This window comes from Haemaphysalis longicornis, unplaced genomic scaffold (genome assembly GCF_048455015.1).
Source record: "Haemaphysalis longicornis isolate Haplotype H1 unplaced genomic scaffold, Haemaphysalis longicornis Haplotype H1 scaffold_7, whole genome shotgun sequence".
NCBI classification, from domain to species: domain Eukaryota; kingdom Metazoa; phylum Arthropoda; class Arachnida; order Ixodida; family Ixodidae; genus Haemaphysalis; species Haemaphysalis longicornis.
In genome coordinates, this window is record NW_027526422.1 from 180143688 (window position 1) to 180163563 (window position 19876).

General features: G+C 45.4%; 1 protein-coding gene across 1 annotated transcript in view; it reads right to left on the reverse strand.

Moving 5' to 3' along the window:
• The window catches only part of LOC144147295 (uncharacterized), a 49636-nt gene that overhangs the window by 8650 nt on the left and 21110 nt on the right, over window positions 1-19876 (reverse strand). The window contains exon 4 of the mRNA XM_077679392.1: window positions 12535-12792. Within this exon, the coding sequence (XP_077535518.1) occupies window positions 12535-12792 (258 nt within the window). The remainder of the gene's footprint in view (window positions 1-12534; window positions 12793-19876) is intronic.

Consider the following 19876-nt stretch of genomic DNA (forward strand, 5'->3'; position numbering starts at 1 on the left):
TGGTAAAGACCTACTTAATATGCGAATATTTTGTGCACGTAGATGTGCACGAGGAAGCTTTCACAAAAACTTCTAAATGTTTATTTACCTTGTTGTTTACCCTCGTATCGCTTGTCATAGCCATGGGCATGGAGATGGTAGGGCGCACAATGGGAACTATAATTTTCCACAAATGTAATGTGTCTTCTCACATTTCATAGTGCTGAGAGAAAAAAGGACCATTTGGGATAATGGAGATGATTTCACAGCTGATAGACTTGTACATAATGTTCGTGTAACTACATGACAGCATGCGTAATTATGCTCGCAAAAATATTTTGCACAATAAGCTCTGCTTGAATACTTGAACTTGTTTCCTCCGACCTACTGTGGCAGAAATGTGAACTAGGAGTTGTAGAGGACCATATCTAAGTCATTTCAATAAGACTGTAGATGAGATTCTCCGAATTGTGGCTGGTGTTTGTCCATCTGTTGATTGTTGTGTCGCTGTGTAGCATAAACATTTATGATGATTGTGTTTTCATTTTAAAGTTTTCTTTATACTTTGCCGGCATAGATACGCACAATGGAAGCATGCATTTACATTGGATGCTCCATGCATTTTCTGATACTGACACCAGAAGGCTAGCTAATTGGGGAGCTATGAAAGAAAACACTCGTTACATTTTGTGGAATACACTTCGTTTTTTTCGCAGCAGTCACATGCCAAGTAGTGTGCAGATACAGCAAGTGCACCTAAGGTTCTTTTCTTCTTATTTATTTTTGGGTACCATGTTGGTGTCGCAAGCAGTTGATACGTGAACTGCCATTGGCTTTTATTAGAGAAGTGGCGCTTTCTAAGCTATTTTAGCATGTATTCCCGCACAACTCGTAAGCAAAATATTTATACTGATACTATAAGGACTGTGAACGTAACAGCACACAGTGATGTGTTGTATATACTAATTGTGTGTGTGTGTGTGTCTGTGTGTGTTTATTTTCTTCTTTGGAAAAGCCACTGCCATTACTAAGTGGTGCCACATGTTTACTTTACTTGAAACCGCTGTGCATGAGGCCCATAGCCACCCTGCACCCACCAGGTGCCTCCACTATCACACTATACTACGAGTGCATCTGCAAGCTTCCCAGCATCGACACAGTGAAAGGGCCGTTGGCTTCTCTTGAAAGTTGGCTCAACCTTGTTCTAGTACTCCATTGACTAAACAGTGAGCTTTGACATCACAAACCTTTTTTCAGAGGCAACATGTGAAAAAACAAATGTTTCAGCAAGCCACGTCCACGTAGTACGAGAACTTGTGCTGTGTCGTCGCAGTGGAGTTTCTGCACAAACACGAGTGATGCTACTTCGAAGAAAATAGAGATGACGCCCAGTTGTGCTGCTATACGTTGGCACAATTTGCGCTGAGTAGTCAAATTAACCCATATTTCTGGAAGTATATTCAGCACGAAGTCATTGTTATCTGTGTTCACTGGTTTTCCTAACTGCGCATGCAATGTGGCCGTTTTCCTCGCTGGGATGTTATAAACTCAGGCGATATATGTAGGTATAGAAATGAAAACGGAACATTTTTATTTAATGGGAGAGGGAGGGCTATTTTAGCTCATTTGCAAAACCTGCAGTAACAACCCAGGCCTGCACAGAGGAGAATGTTTCGAGCGGTTTCACACGCTGCTCAAATATTGGTGAAGGAGTCGCAAGCAGAATGCAAGAGAAAAAATAAATATCCTGTGAGGTATTCTCACACAGCATTAAAAAAAAAACAGCTGTTTTAGCTTTCAAATACAATAAAATAAATTCGATCTGATCTGATTAAATTTCACTTGACGTACGAAGGCAATGAGCTCAACCAACTGAGTCCCGACCAATGGGAAATTTCAGCGTCCTTCTTTTTTAGAAGCCAATGAATTATTAAAATCTCATGACTGCCGTTGCACACAAAAAAACCAGAAAAACTGTAATCGTGGTTTCATGTGGGTTATGAGGTGTGCCGTAAGAGAAGGGGGGGGGGGCTCTATGGATTAATTTAAACCCCCCAGAGATTCTTACGCATTCAGAAATTCCTTACCCAAGGACACTTTTTCTGTCACTAACAAATTTTCTCTTTCTTTTTCTCAAACCACTTCAAGTTATAGACAAGTTGGTCCATACAGTCTGAAAGGCTCATGCTCCTGTTTACTTCTTTTATTTTTCAATACCAGTAAAACAATATTCCTTTTCGAGATCTGCATTAGCTCGGTCAACAACTCTGTTTTTGGTTCGGTGAAAGAGTGGGGAGGAGGGTCGGGTCGACAAACCTCTGGGGGGGGGGGGGGGGGGGGGGCGGAGGGGTGTACCCACCCCCGTAGGTGCGCCATTGGGTAAACACATTAACTTAGAAAAATTTGCAAAGTTGCTCATGTTCTGACGCTTATCTTTTTATTAAGTTTTTTTTTTAGTTATTGATTTTTTTATTGAGTTTTATTGAGCTTAAAACCGTTCTTGTGTACCCAGCCAGCGAGTTTATTGACATGAGGCTCGACTTGACATTCACAGACTGACATGTCACATGATTTGTAGGATATTTGGACACCGTCTATGTACAGTCATCAAAAGTGTTAACAGCAACAATAAACGAGGTGCCAGCGTATTCCCAGAGCGGCAGCTTGCCATACCGCCCTAGGTAATTAGCGAAGTTGTGCGCATCGCCGAAGCGGCCGAGTGCAGAAAGCCAGCCTGGGGAGCACCGATTTTCATCTTCCGAAGATGTGCCGGTAGCTATCGTAACCAGCCGCTCCGTGCGTATGCTGGCACCCGCTTCTTTGTTATTATTAACACTTTTGACGACTGTACATAGACACTTATACATGGAGTTCAATGGGAGGCAAACCGGTGGTCACAAAAGCCCGCATTATATCCAGTCCCACACCATAAGTGGTTACATTATAAATGTCTACACTCCACCTCTTTCAAAAATTTGTTTTTTTTTTGTTGTTGTTCAGGTGTGTTTCTTGGAGACACATGAAGCTTTGCTGATTAGAACGCAGTATCTCATACACATCATTGAGATTTTTAATAAGGCTCCTACAGTTTTGCTGCACTATATTTTCTCTTCCAATTATGGTTTTAAAAGCGACTGAAATGTGGGTTTATGCTACGTCTTTCAGGGCAGTGATTCTTTGCTTGCTTTATTGGCTTCTCTGTAGACTTGGACGCCAGACCCCGTTCTTTGCGATGCGATGCAGACGGGACGTGTGCGTCATCCATCTCATTGTTGGATGTCCTTGGAGTTCCAGAAAGATTGGACTACGTGGACTGTGCACTTTTTTGGGTGCTCTTTGGTTGCAACTGCCACCAACGAGAGTCAGTGGTGCCACGGGTGGTGCAGCGGGAATGTGAGCCACTGCAGGTCCGTCCGTATTTATCTCCTCTGTGCCCTCAGATACTCTGGGGGCCGGTGGAACAAAAACGGAGCAGCATCACTCACGACAGAGCCGGTTGCCACCGCAATCGGCTCGTCAAGTTGCACGGCGACGGGTTGGGTGCAACCCAAGAAGGGGGGGGGGGGGGGGGCAGGGCAGGAAAAAGTCCGTCTCATGGCACTGCGTCTCTGCCAAAACCAGGCACTTCTCTGCCCCCCAGCGAGCTGCGTTGGCATACCTACCCAGGGGGGATCAGGCGAACATCTTTCGTGCCTCTGGTAAAGATATGTCCCGAGTTACCTTTAAGTTTATGCTCTTTTCAAGCTGGAGCCTTTAGCATGTCCTAGAGTATGCCGGGTGAGGTCCCTGGCAGTTGGTGCAAAGGAATTGCGGTGAATTACAGCTTTCTGTGGGATGATCACATTGGGCACATTTGGCACACGTTGTTCTGCCACGACAGGAGTTGGTACCGTGCCTCAACTGCTGGCATTTAAAACAGCAGCACGGGTTTGGTATGTACAGACAGACAGAACAACGAATGAAGCCTGCATTTATGTGTTCAGGATGTGTGGACTGGTCCAACGTCAAGATAATGTGCTTAGCGGGTATTTCCTTGCTATCTCGACGTGTAGTGATGCGCCTAACCACTGTGACTTTAGTCCTTAAATATAATCCTTCAGTCCTTCCAAAAAGTTGGCATAAATTTTGTTCATCGATCTGGCTCAAAAATGACACCCTGAAGCCACTGAGGATGTGGTGAGATGTGACCCTGATGTCCAGATCTACGATGCGGCTTGTTGCTGCGTGTTGAATTCAACTAAGACTTCACCGTTTCTTAGTTTTTTAGTGCCGCATGTCTCGCCAAGGATGCCTTCAAGGAACTTAGAGACAAGGAATATGGATTGAGAAGAAACAGGCTCACATTTGTCCACAGATTCAACAATCAAAAAAAGGGGGGAAATTATCTTGCTTTGGGAAAGGAAAGGTTGGCAGGGGTGGGAATGAACCTTCAGTGCAGCCCCTTTTCAGGTGCTAAATCACGTTGGGGGTAGTTTCAATAAGCTCGGATGCATGCCTTGTTAAAACCATATGCAAGATGTATTCTTTGCAACAAGTGAGAACTACGTGGGCAGTGGCTGTATCGTACTTTAAGTGCTTACAATTGACAGCTGGAAACAAGCACCCGCTTCCGCTGCTTATGCTAGAGGTGACAGTCTTTCCTGCAATACACTCGTGATGTGCAGCTAAGCGGGAAGAGGAAGGCCTCTGCAAAGCACCGTGAGGAATAGGGAATAGGGCAGATTTCTAAAACTTCCCCACCATGTTCAAAGGCTGAGACACGTCTGGGGTTGTGACGAATGGGTGGGTGCATGTAGGGGCCAATCTCACAATGCAAGAAGACAATTATACAGCCTAGTACGTGCAGTGTCATTTCGATGCGGGTGGGATATTGTTGCAGTAGTTACACTTTCTCGCATTGCTGGCTTTGGATTACGTCTGGACCAGCACTGAAGATTTCTCACTTGAAGTCAAACACACTGGTATTGCCAAAAGAAGCTTCAGAGTCATTTCTTTACACGGTCACGGGCACAGGGTAGAATGTTAGGGCCGGAATGATACCAACTACAGTGTTGACCATTTATAACGTAACCGTTTATAGTGCAGGACCAGATATAATGAAGGTTTTTCTGGCAACCAGTACGCCTCCGATAGAACTTAATGCATAAGCGCACCACTTATAATGCGGTTGCTCGAAGCACAATAACATTTACAGTAAGGTTTTTCAGCGGTCTGCTGATCGACTGGTGCAACTGGGTCAAAGGTCGCGAGAAAGAAAAAAAAGAAGATGGAATCAGCCGTCCCACGCAGAACACACTCCCTGCTCTCCTCCAACTTCAACACAGAAAAGAAAAGAAAAAAATATAGGCACCCTTTTGTTCACATGTTCTGTTTGAACTCACACATGATGGCCACAACTGCCCTTGCTTGATGCACCTCAGAAGACAGTGGACCCACACCCCCACCCCTTTGCACGCGCATGGTAAGTCGTTTCTATTAACCTTGTGGAGACAAGCAACCGCCCCTTCCCTTTTAGAACATTTGGTAACAGTGAGCCACTGTAGGTTGTGCTGATAAGCAAACCCCTTTGGCATCGTGAACGCAAGGTGGGGTGAAAAAAAAACAAAACCCACTTGGGCCCTTATCACGTTGTTGTTGTTCCCCGCATCCATTCAGACACACTAAGGAACCCAGTCGTGCTCCCTAAAACACAAACAAAATGAAAGTTAACGCAGCAAAAATTTGTAAGACCGTGCAGCAGCGGCTGATAGGGAAAAAAAGACGAAATGAAGACCGTGCCTCTGTTTTAAGAGGCCTTCTTTCTTCCTTTGGGTGATGACAAACAAAGAATGACTGAAAGGTGGGTTTCGATGTGGTTGGATTCGTGCATGTTTTCTTTATAGTGCAGTACCACTTCTAGTGCAACTTTGGGCGGCTCCCGTGACATACGTTATAAACGGTCTAGACTGTATCGTACTTCCTTGAAGGCGCACATTTTCATTCAAAAGGTTAAACAGAAGGACTTGCACAAGTTTGTAAGACGACATCAAGAGGGCATGAGGTGTGAAAGCTCAATGACTGGTTGGCAACCGATTCACAGCAGCATCATACAAAAACCCAATGTATTGCATTGGAGGGGGGGGCTTGGGGTGACGAGGCAATAGCTCTCGACTGAGTGCACACTGCCCTGACCTGGGATGTGAATGGGAGTGGTGCATCGTGGGAGGAGAGCGAGGAAGACAAAGATGGTGCCAACAGAGTGCCAGAGTTCTGCAACACACTCTGCCCTTTTCAACACCGAGGACAGCCCAACAAGCGAGCACCCCAGCCACAGCTCATAATGAGTGGCACACGGAGGTCGCTCACGACAACAAATCACTGCCAGACTCTTGTAGAGTGTGGGCACTAACACGCAAAGACCGTGCCACCCTGAAGCAGAGGAGATGCGTCTGCCAACAGAATGTCTGGCAGTACTCCATCTTGCAAGGAAGTCTCCAACTGTGGTTCACCGACCTTGGGAGCCAGATAAGGTCTTGACCTTATGATGTCGCACAACGCATCGACAAAAGTTCTCACCCCGATCATGTGCGTGGTGGCGTCAAGAGGAACAGCCAGCGCTTTGTACACGTCAGCTGTTCCACACAAACCACCCTCCTGCCATACACACTTCGGCTCAACGGAATGCCTGTGTTGCAAGCAACCACCTCTGAAGCGATCTTCAAGGCTGCTGACCAGGCTGTGCTCACTGAGCCAGGTGTTTTCCATCAGATGCTCGACTATATTAGAAGCAGGAGGACCAAGAGAACGTGACACTGGTCACCTCAGAACCAGCAATTGGCAGCAGCCAGTGACTCAAAATATACATCAAGTCTTGCCACACTGTGGTGCAGTTGGCGTGCAGTTCGCATTCATTACTTCAAAGGCAATACCATGGTGGATCACAGGGATGTTGTGGGGAACCTGGCGCCTGAGCCGTTGCACGATCGCTAGGTTTGTGCCATTGCGCGGCGCTTTTCCCCTCTCTTCCCGAAATGCCGGCTCGTCTCGGCGCCATTGTGTAGAGCCGAGCCGTCTTTACAAACTCCTGCCTAAGGTGAAGGCTGCAGCAACCATTGCAGCGATAAAACACTGTTGTGCAGCAGGTGCTCCGGCATGGTAGCGGAGCTAACCTCACCTCATTGGCCCGTTTAAACGATTCCTGAGCTCCCCCTCTTGCCGGGAGGTGAACGCGCGCTCTGTGCAGGGGTCCGTTCGGAGAGACGCTTCGAGGACGCTGAAGGTATGTGACGCTTTCTTTACCGGCCGGCTGCAACTCTGTTGCGCCGGCGAAAGCCCACCAGCCCTCCCGGCTGCCGGCCCGTGTCTTAGACTGCTCCTGTTGTCCCTACGCTTGCATATAGTAAGGCCGCACCTAACACTTGAGGATCACACCGTGCGGTACGCGCCTGTGGGCGAATGGGCCACGTCTCCCTCGCTGCTGCGAGCCAATCTAGCCAGCACGGCGATGCGCACGCACAACGTGCGCCGCACCCCGGATTTCGCCCTGACCGAAGAGCCCACTGGCTCTGCGCCAACGACGCGCACACTTGCACGTGGCGCCCCATCGCCCCGTTCACCTCAAGGTAAGTACGTATTTGTACTGTTGATCATGTAACTGGGGCACTGATGTAAAATAAACGTCTTCCCTTCGTACCCTGGGCATATTCCTTTGTCGCCCCCTTCTCCACCTGCCCAATAGAGGCGGTGTTGAGTTGGCACGACGGCGCTTCAGTATCATGAGCGTGCTCAGTTAGCTCTAACCCACGGTGGTTCCTCGCAGTGTGCATGAGTGCATGCCCTGTGCAATGCTAGGGTTGTGCATATTGTGAGGTGGAGAGACCACAATGTTCACGTTTTCAAACAGTAAGTGGTGCTCCAAAGTGTTGGCTTGAGATTATCACCACCGCTGCCACCAAGTGATATGGACGGAAAGTTGCTTTTCAAGCACCTTTGACCACTGCAACTTTGAATGCAACTTTGAAACAGCCTCGACCGCTGGCTAGACACTTCACTTTATGAAGTGAACCTCAGGTGACGCGCCTCTTTACCTGAGCTAGACACCTCAGGTGATGAGGCGCGCTGTAGTGGAGGGCTCCACCTAAGGATCTTAACGTGCGTCGAAATCTCTATCACACGGGCGCTTTTGCTTTTGGCCTCCATCAGAAAAGCGGCTGCCGCAGCTGCGAATCGAACCCACGTCCTCGTGCTCAGCAGCACAATGCCTTAGCCACTGAACCACCACGACGGGTTGCAATTAGTTTTCGTTTTTCATTTATAGCCTTGCTTGGAATGCTGAAATCATGATTCTCCACACCCTATACTGCTACAGGCAGCCACTGCTTAAAATAGGGCTCTCTCTTCCTACACTGTGACAGTAATGCATGCTGTGGTTCTTGTAAGGGATGCCGACAGGAAGGCAGTGGAAGGACCGAATTCCACAAATTGACCAGATACCTAGCAGTGCATGCTGTTGCGCAGTCGATTTTATTTGTTTTAGGCAATTAAAACACCCAGCCCAACATAAGCGGATGCTGACTGAAAGTGTACAGTGAAATCTAATTATAACGAACTTCTGGAGATTGTAAAAAAATATTCCTTATTCTTAAACATTACTATATAACGAAAAAGACACAAAGAAAAATAGATACGAAACAGGATAACACACACGCTTCTTTTTTTTTTTTTTTTACCACTTCGACCTTCGTGTCTCCGCTAGGTCACTGATTTGTTGACTGCAAAGAAAACACAACATCCTCAAGTCCCTCTGTATATAAATTTGTAGCAATGGGTTTCGAAGCAACACGGCAAGGTAAATTATTTAAATTAGCTAACAAGGAGAAATTACCCAACAATCATTATTCTGAAATGTCCGGCACCCTTGGATCCGTGGCACTGGAGTATTTTTTCACTGAAGATGTAGTCCCATAGTGTGAGATTTCAGGAAATTTGTTGGAAGTTTATTAAGGGGGCACTGTGCTCTTAGAAAGTTATTTTTGTTTTTGCTTTCCAATGAATTTTGATGAAACTTCATGGGCTTGTTCAGTTTTTTTAGGGGATATCAAATATCAATTAGGTTTGATGTGAGGTAATTAGTTTAAGAGTTAATTAAAAATCTTTCCTTGATTGTTCTTGAGAACAATAGGGAAAAAACTATTCATCGAAAAACTAACAGCAAGGCATGAATAGATACCAGAAGTTGTGGAGAATGAAATATCAGAAGCAATTTGTTTTGTTTTGCAATCACATACAAGTTTACATCAATTCTAACTTCTAGGTTTGAAGTACTCCTGGTAACCAATTAAAAATAATGCTGATTAAACAACTACTTAGACACAAAATGAAAAATCTGCTTCCCATATCACATGGTTCAAACATTCAGCTTCACAGTGCAAAAGAAATGATCTTCCCAGCTGCACTACATGCTGGGATGTAGTACCTGAAGAAGTGAGGAATTATTGAAAAATTATTATTTTTTTTCTTGAAATCAGGCCTCAATGGCTTTTATCAGTAACTGGTACTGTTCCAAGTACAGAAGTTTCAGAGGAAAAACTCTGCAAATCAAGAGAAAAGTGACACCTTAAAAAAGTGCATTTTTGGGCAATTTTTCAGTCCCAGATACCCATGTGCCCCCTTAAAAGTGGTGTTTGTACGAACAGGGTTTAATTTCAAACAACATGCCCTGTTCTGGAAAAAGTGGCCTTTTAACACAATGTGTATTGTCTCCAGACAATAACACAATACAGGCATTGTCTCTGTAAAGACCACCCTGTTGAAAACTGCCTTGAAGATGAAACAAACTAGGACCCGCACCCAAGGAACCACAGGTGTTCATGAATCTTCTGAAAAGTTTGTGTCTCCAGATGTGGACTACCATGCGCACTTCGAAAACGTTGCCCATCATGCAGTCCTGGCACAAGAAAATAGTGCCCTAAAGAATGAACGAAAGGAGGAGGATGACAAGTTCATTGCAGGACAGAAATTGCCGGCAGTTGAGGCTGTATTGGGAGCAACAGAGAGGCCTGAAAAGTGCAGGCTTGCTTTACCGGCAGAAGCTGGGAAGGAAGACAATACAATCTGTAGTCACTAAGACTACCACGATTGACTCCTTTAAGCCATCCATAGGAATTTCCTGTAGATGTGTTTAAACACACTTCGATGCTTATGTATGTCATGGCTCAGGGGGCAAACCTTAATGACGAGGCATTCAGAAATGATAGAAGACGAAGAAGAAGAGAAAGAAATAGAAATTGGCCAGTAAGAAGGCGACCAATCGTGATACACCACGAATAACACGTTAAGCAGTGACCAGCCAATGTGACAATGCTGCGACCGCCGGGAAAAAAAATTTAGGTCGGGGAAGAGCGGGCTGAGGGGGAGCACAAGGTCACAGCAGGAGCGATTCCTGTACGAAAGGCGGGCGGTCTGTGAAGAGCAAGCCAAAGGTCAGTGGCCAGGCCACGACAACGCCACGCGAGCCTGGGCTAGAGCGGGCCCTTTTGCAATGAAAAAAATGTATGGAGTGCAGGCGTTCCCCAGAGAACTCCTGTTGTGGCCAGCGCCACCAAAAAGTTTTCAAACCAAACTCAACAATCATTCAAGATATTTTATAAAAACACCGTCATAAAATTAAAAAAAAAAAGGACTATTAAAGGCAACAAATCAGGATGAATTTCACAAACAAAGCTTGTGCAGCCATCTGGTAAGCAGTGGTAAGCAACGGCCGACAGGGGCGCTGCTTACAACAGGAGTTCTGCAGCAGAAATTTTCATCGCAAAAGTGACCCCCCTAATCGGCCCCGAACGACACACCTGTCTCTTCTAGTACACCATAACCATCCCATGGCCCCGGAGTGTGTATGCCACGCCAGTGCTGGTGACTGGGGTACACCCGTTTAATAGACATACCGTACTTACCCGATTCTAACGCGCACTTTTTTTCCGGAAAAATAGGTCGAATAATCGCATGCACGTTAGAATCGGATACGAAACCAAAACAGGGGAAATTTCGTCCCACCCATCGTCATCACCATCTCAAGACGTCGCCAAAGCTTTAGCAACAATTTTTCGGACGCAGGAAGTATAGACGCCTAGGCTTTTCTATCAGCGTTCACACAAATCGTCAAATCGTTCCACTTGCGCACTTGATAACAGCAATGGCAGCAGCGGCTCTCTTGCGTTCGTTCAAAACAAGCGGTCGGCTGAAGCGTGCGCCTCTGGAGAAGCTCGCAGGATGGGCGTGCGAGGCGTGGGCCACGATCCCATCGACCATGGTTGAACGTTCGTTCAGAAGTGTGGCATCGCGAACGCGCTTGACGGCACCGAGGATGAGATGTTGTGGTCAGCGGAGAGCGACGAGGAGTGAGGTGAGTGAGATTACTTCGGGAAATAAATCGCCCGTTTCTCTCGCATTCGTTTTTCTTGCTCACTAAGTTACGTGCGCGTTACAATCGCAGGTGCAACTTTTTCGTTTTTTTTTGCCAGTAAAATCTAGTGCACGTTAGAATCGGGGGCGCGTTAGAATCGGGTAATTACGGTACATAGTTGCAGGACTCCAGACAGACGTCCCTTGTGGGGGACTGGGTAGAAATTGTAGTTAGTTGTATATTGTTGCTAGCTTGGTTTAGTACTTTTGGGCTAAGAGTGGTTTTGCTTTGTTTGTGTGGTTTGTGATAGGGGCTGTCTTCGTGTGTAATAAATGTGTGGTTTCTTCAACCAGCCAATGGTTCTCCCTTATCCATTTCTCTGTGCCCACCAATACACCATGTGACAATGCATACAAAGTGATCTAGCCCAACTCCTCTGCGTTTTTAGAATCTTCGGTTACAAGAGACATCTCTTACAGGTCCCTTAAGTGTCGCTTGTAATGAGGGTTTTACTGTATTTGATCCCTGAATCTTTTTGTGACTCTTTGAAACAATTCAATTCAAATAGTGAGCTGAAAGGTCACAACATGCAGACCTCCTCTTAAAAGCTATGGTGAAGCTTAAAGTCTACGTGCAGAAAAAGATATACACTGCCTGCCATAAACAACGAAGCTGCTATTGGTCAGGTCACCAAGCTGGCCTGAAGGAGGGCTTATAGCACAAGCATCAACCACAAAGTTCTCAGATTAGGGGCTAGGAATGCCAAAAAGAAACAATTTTGAGCGCTGCATGACCAACGAACTGTTTTTACCCACCTTGTGTACAAACGCAGAACCAGCTGTTTAACTCATACATGACACATACAACTTTACCACTGCCTTCTCCATGGAAGTGACTGAAAGAGAACAATCGGAGATCACTTGGTTGAGGTCCACACCCACAGTAGGCCAAGCCAAGGCTTCACACTACGACAGCGCACTGGCTGCGATGACTGACCAACAGCTAGCAGCATAAAATCTGCAGCACTCTTGCTACCATGTGACGTGCAGCCGAAACAAAGTAAACTGTGCACGAGAGCAATACAAACCGTGTCAGAGAACAACTCAAAAAAAGCATCGAGCAGCAAGCAAGCAGCTCAGAGGTCAAAGTTCAAAGGTCAACGTATCTGCACTCACCGGGCAGTGAGGAATGTGCGGATGAGGGGAGCAGGTGGTAGCCCAGGGTCTGCTTCCAGCGGGAGGCAAGCCCCGCCAGGGTGAACACCAGTGCGTCCCCTGACGGCTCTGGATTGGCCCCAGCTTCGGCTAGGGAAGGCGGCTCGGGGCCACCATGCAACAGCGGCACCCTGTCCACGCAGAGGACGGCATGTCTGTCCGCCGGTACCATGGTGGACACTTTGCACTCCAGGGCGGGCAGCAGGCCTTCCAGCAGCCCTGGGTGGGCAGGAAGACGTCAGTGAACGCAGCCCAACCCACGCCTGCTTCTCCATTAGGCTGAGGTGCATTTGGAAATCACTCAAATTAGTGAACTGCGAGTTAGGTTTGTAGCTAAAAGCGATTATTTAGCTGCATTACAAAATCCAAAAATATCCATTGTTGACAGCTCTACTGCCTTGGCCTTTTTTTTTCATTACCTGCTTTTATAAACAATCTCAGTACTGGTGTTATTTCCAACTTTTTACACTACACTAAAGCTTTTGACACCCCTAACCACCATATTTCGCTTACTAGACTTGAATCTCATAGTGTGTAGCCTTAACTTTTCTAAAGGGCTATTTGCTCATTTGTACTAACATTTGTATAAACAGCATTCCTTCAGAAGCTAAAACAGCAACCAGTTATGTGTGCCCCAGGGCCCAATTCTTGGCCTTCCACTTTTCATTTTGTACACTGATGTCCTACCTGACGTTCTGCATTCTACTCCCTGTGCTTTATGAACTGATGATACTAAAATGCGCCAAAAATGAGTAGTTTCTGTTGCATCCAAGCTAACCATCTCACTAGCTAACATTATGAAATGTTGTAACTGACGAATTATTAACCTCGTAAAAGCTAGGTACATATAAAGTTTTTCATTCTGGTCAAAAGCACCTGTCAATAGCAACATAATCCAAGAATCAGTCCTCATTGTATTACTGTCTGTGACAGCATCATATCTTTAGGTTTTACAACCTGACAATAGCTATAGGTGAGCGAATACAAAAATAGGGGCCGCAAATCGAATACGAATACTAAAACTGACTGCGAATTCAGTTGAATATTTTTGAATACAGATGTCTTTGTTCTAGTGGGTGTACCATCAGATCATAGCAAAAAAAAAAAAAAAACATAACTTAGCAGTCAGGACTCAACATATCTGAGTGTTCACGTATTACTCCCAGACAAAAAAAATGGTACAAATAATAAAAATTCAAAGATTAAGACAAGATGGCAAAGCAGAGGAACAAAAATTTGGCATACACTGCTATGGAGAAATGCTGCCTGCTCAACATGCTGCAAGTACAGGAAGTATTTTTTAGAAACTGGATACAGTCGCCGCAGTCATTGAGATGAGGCTAAATATGCCAGTGGCTGGTAAGACTCACTGCAAGCATTGAGAACAAGTAACGACTGCTGTTTCCTCACTCACGCCACTATACTGACAGCAGGCCACTATACTGACAGCTTCAAGTAAAGCAAGAACTCAGCTCATAAATTTGACCCAAGTAGTCTCCCACTACGCCTACGGTACATCTAAGGCCACTAAATACGCTACGATCTAGTGGCTCTAGGTACACCAATGTTTGCACACACTTGTTTTGAGCAAGACTTGCACGTGTTAAGCTTCTTACTACAGCATCAATGTAATGCAAAAAAGCCAACCCATAAACGCAAGCCATGTGGTGATGCTTGAAAGTTTGCCAGTCGAGCAACAGAGCCAACTTTTAACGTTGTGTACTATTTGAAAGTTTCAAATACAGTATAAACCTCCGTTGTAATGAAGTCCAGGGGATAGAAAATTTACTTTGTTATAAGCGTTATTTTCGTTAACAGTGGTATGATTTGCTCGCCAGGGACTGCAGAGAGCTTCAAGTAAAGCAAGAACTCAAAAAAAAAACTGATTACGTTATAATGACGAAATCTCTGAATGTCAAAACTTCACAGCAAATCAAATTGAATAGCAAACACTATCCAAGAAATATCCATAGTTTCGATTAGTCTCATTCCTCTAATATTAACCTAAAGCTGTATTCTCACACTAACAACACAAAAATAATGTACATTTGGACAAAAACACGCCCTTTCATGACCCAATTACATAATGCCCTCTTATTTTGTTTCCTTATGCGGTCAGGTCAGTTATAGAATTGTCACTTTGGGCACCCCCTACCACTGCCACCAATCCCCAATCCAACACATAATCATGCCATACATATTGTCACGCAACCAAAGATGACGCAGTTGGCTTGAAGGAAAAACAAGTTTATTGGAGCGAACTTGTGCTCCCCTAACCATTCAAAGAATACACAGGCGGTGAAGCAGCAGTCAACAAAGTGACGTGCGCAGGCAAGTGTCGGCGAATCGAATACCACAGCGTCTGCTGTGCAGGCATTTATCTCTCGGCACGAGTGTTTCTTGAACCGTTGAATTACATCGAGAATACTGTAGATAAAAGAAGACAATTCCAGGCTAGTGGCGTTAGGGGGCAACACTCTCCCTATCAAAAAAGAGATAACCCGCGCGGCATAAGAAAGAAAGACTGGAACATGTGCTTCACTCGGGACACAGATAACACAGCCTGGCGCAGCCGGGTGGTAAAAGCAAAAACATAATAAAAAAATACAATGCATGGTTCGCAGCAATACCATCACTTGTGGACCTTTTCATTCCAATGCACCGACCTCTGCGACTTGAACGTGACATCTTACGCGCAGAAAAACTGTTAAAGTATAACTTAGCACTGCTGTTTTGACGTGTACTTTACAGTCAATTAAAGATCAACTTTGCATCCTTCAACTGGAATCCTCTACAACTGCCTCTGAACTCCATTTACTGATATGTACCAAACATGGGGGGCTTCACTGTTGTTCCATTGTTCAGTGTGTTACAATTAACCGATACATGTGCTATATTTACTTGGCTGGCTTCTATTAAGGAATTTATTAAATGTTTTTTAAGACGTTCTTTTTTGTGTGAACGAAACATTCTGCACACAAGTCTATTCTTGCGGTACACCTGCCTTACAACTCTTTTTTTTAGAGACAATATAAATATAGGCTACTTGAACCCAAAAATTTTGGTCTGTCTGTCGCTGCCTGTCTGTCCTTCGATTCAGCCATCGAGCCAAGAGATAAAAGAATTCTTGAACGAGACGTTTATACAGGCAAAACCTTTCCAAACCACTAAGTCTGTAAACATGCCTCATACTCGTCAACACTGTTGAGCAAAAACAAAGCATTAGGCTTATTTGAAGCAAACCATCAATATGCAACTGGAACTGGAACGTGAGAGGTGAGCGAGGGAGAGGAAAGAGGCATTTACATGGCAGAGGTGGCAGAACTTTATAGCAGAGTCCATCAATGCTTTTCTGGTCATGAAACTCTGCCGTCACGCTACGGGAGAGCTTCGTGCGCTGCCCAGGGAGGCCGCGCCGCGGCGCTGGCATTAATCAGAGGGCAGCCGGGGAAGTGGTCTGGGCGCATTTGGCAGGGAGCAGACGTTTGCCGCCTTATCAGCAGTGCGCTTTCGCTTTACGTGTCGTGGGCCGCTCAAATGGACTTATCATTTTGTGAGTGGCGAAAAAATTTGGTGCGAACGGGCATGCTGCTACTGCGTTCCTGCCTGCCAGTCTGACTACAGAGCAGCAGCGGCCGCCGCCCAATGCCCTCCGATCTGCGGTGGCGCCCCTAGCAGTAGCCTTTGTCCCCGTATGAAACTTGGCCGGGAGTTTCATGACCAGAGAAGCATTGAAGGACTCTGACTATAGTCTTTCAATTTGGGCTCTCCCACTTCTGTTATGAAACCCCTTACATCCATTCACTATAAAGGTTCATTTTTGGAGTTGTCGTTTTTTCTACACCTATAGTACCTTACTTTGTCTTGCTTCTGTGAATTTTTTCATTTGCAGATTAGAAATACCTTGTTCTTTGTTTGTTCTTTGGTTTCTTTCTGTGAATAAAGGAAGCACCTTCTAATCACGTGTATTTTTTTAACCTGTGTTTACTTAATGTGTGTACACTTCTTGGCATTTTTCATCATCGTGTTAGCTTTTCATTTGATATTACAGTGTAGACCATTTATAGCGCGACTGTTTATAGTGCAGGACTACATATAACGCGGATTTTTGTGACCACCGGTTTGCCTCCCATAGAATTCAATACATAAGCATACTGCTTAAAGGGAAGCTGAAGCGCTTTCCAAAAAATTTGAGTTAGATTAACAGTTATATAGTTTCTTGCGTGCTGATTCCGAATATCACATTGTAATTTATCGTACATGAGTCCAAGTGGCATTTATCTTGCAAAAAGCGCGGCCCCGTTTGAAAGACGCGCGCTTTTCGTCTTTTGACGCCCCTGATTGGTTGCGCCCATCATGACGTCAAAGGAGGACACCCTTCGGCCGCGCGGGTTGTCGGAAGCATTGCGAACGATCGCACGGTTGCCTTTGCGGCAATTTAGCTTGCAGTTTAATTTTTGCACATGACTGGAAGTTTGTTTTATAATTTCCCGTGCTGTTGGTTCAATTATCTTGGAGCTTAAATTTGCTTTACACGACAGAGAACCCCAAAGCAGTGACTGTGACGTCGACTAGTGGGTTCCATCGAAATATTTTTGAATTAGGCAACCAGCATAGGGGGATTTTATACCTTATGTTAATATTAGGTACTGCCTTAACTGTTTCTTATCACAAAACCATTTATGCCGAAGATTAATGGGCGTTTTATAAACAATCTACCAGCGAAAAGCACGTAAGTGCACTGCGCGAAAAAATAGCGTTCATGCGCTGTAAACGTATATGCGAGACACATCTTGCTGGTACACGCATAAACCAACAAGCAGACTCTGCTTCCGCATTTCCTTTGTTCGTTGTCGCCCACCCCAGCCCCGTTACTCATTCCCGTACACAGACCCACACGCGCGCGCCATTTCGGCAGCGGCGCTACGGCGCCTCCGCGATTGCTCGCTGCACTTCGATGAGTGGCGTCTTACTGCTTCACATGCATTTATTCTGAAAACACTGCAGCATACTAGTACCTGCTCAGCATTATTGGCTGTAGTAGGGCTTGATTTTCGCTTGTGCGTTGCGCATTCTGCTACAATATTACGGCCACCTCGTTATAATTAACAGACCAGTCGGACAAGGCAGTTACGTTGTAGTTACGTTACTTTAGGTAATAATCACCAAACGTTTGTGATAATGAATCGTTGGCCTGTTTCAGCATTTCTAGATTTAAGCATTTACCCCGCTAGTCGGACAGAGGCCGTATATTTACTCTTCGCTCCTAATTTTTTTAGTATCATCATTATATACAGGGTGTTGCAACGATAACTGGAACACTTTAAAAAATTTTCCTGAGCGATCCGCCGCTCTGTTCGCGCTCAAACTTCACACAAAGGTCGCATTTTGTGGTCTATTTTGTTTGACACCGGGAACAACAATGGTACTTACCTGTTTATTCTGAAAATAAATAAAAACGATTTTCGCCTATGGGAAAATAGCCGCTGATTTGAACGTGCGAGCCAGCGCAAGTTGATGTTGGAACGACGGAACCACCTGCAGTGTGAAATGCACTTTTGGGATTCACGTACTGAGCCAAATGGTGCAGCAGACGATCAGAAAATGCACCTAGAAATGAGCTAACAGACGATCAGAAAACCCGGTTTTCGGGCTCGCACGTCCAAATCGCCGCCATTTTCCCATAGGCGAAAATCGTTTTTATTTATTTTCAGAATAAACAGGTAAGTACCGTTGTTGTTCCTGGTGTCAAACAAAATAGACCACAAAATGCGACCTTTGTGTGAAGTTTGAGCGTGAACAGAGCGGCGGATCGCTCAGGAAAATTTTTTAAAGTGTTCCAGTTATTGTTGCAACACCCTGTATATCACCGACTATCACTAGAGCACACTTGAGGTTCAGTGACAGCAAGTGCTTGCCAGGTTATAATATGCAGCCACACGGAATCTTGGGCAAAAAATTAGGCCCCCGCAGTCAACACAAATTATGGCACGGTGGTGGTTCGGAGTGGTGTTTTTTATTAATTCCAGACAAACATCACCTTATCGTGACATGTATACTTGCAAAATAAGTAATTTGGTTGTCTTGGTTCTTTTACTTTGTAGGAATACTGTTTCCTCTTAGCCGGGAGAGAACTTCTATCAGGATTGGCCCCGTGTTTTAATTTCGCCAAAAAATTGTTTTTTTGAACACTGTCCTGAGACCATAGGGAAAGAAAACCGACGCGTTTAACGAAACAAGTATTTCCGCCACCTCGGCTGTCGCTTCCGTATGTTATCAAGCATCCCGGCGTGGAATTATTCCGCTTAGGAATACGGCATGATAACGTATGTCTCGTTCGGCGTTCGTGCATACTTTTTGAACACGAAAATTGTACATATGAGTGCAATCAACCACAACAACAAGTATCAGTCACAAGGAAACACGGCGAAAAGAGCATGGCCGAGGCGGCTGATCCGGCCGGAAGTCCAGGTATGACGTTTTTCAGCCGGTTTTCGCCCGCGCTCTTCGGTCTTCCGGCATCGCGCGGCGAGATGGGGGCGGGGCATCCGGCCACCTTTGTTTTGCTCATTGCGCCGCTTCTATTGCATGTATTGCGAAAATATTTCGTACACATGAACTATTCAATGTGTACTTGCTGCTAGTCAACTTTTCTTTTAATTCTAAAACCGCTTCACCTTCCCTTTAAACAACAGTGTTGCCCGAAGCACAATACCGCTTGTAGTGCAGTTTTGTGACGAGTCCGGTGATCGACCGGCACAACTGGCACCGTCGTTCTAGGGTCACAAAAAAGTAAGAAAAAAGATGGATTCAGCCATCCGACGTAGAATGTGCTTCTGTAGCCTGCGCTTCTGATAGCAAACAGTTATGTTTGCTAACTTAGACACCGAAATAAAAATAATAAGTGCCATTTACTTCACATGTTCTGTTTGCACTCACGTGATAACCACAACTGCTCTTGGACTCAGCACACCTCTCAAGATAGTGAGACCCCCCTGCACACGGTAAGTTGCTATAAGAACGTGGTGCAGATAAGCAACCACACTTTTTCTTTTCGAACATCTGGAGGTAGCGAGCCAAGCCGCAACACCGGAGGATTCCACTACCTGTATGTTGTGCTGATAAACAAATGTGTTCGGCATTGCGAACGCAATGCGCCGATAAAAAAAAAAGGTCAGCGTGCGTTTTTATCACATTGTGTCACCCGCAATAAGCCAGGCTTCTGCCCTCTCTGGGTCATTCATTCCTCCGCAGTTCGTTTCAGACATTTCAGAAGGTTGGTGCAGCACTGTGGAGGTGGAAC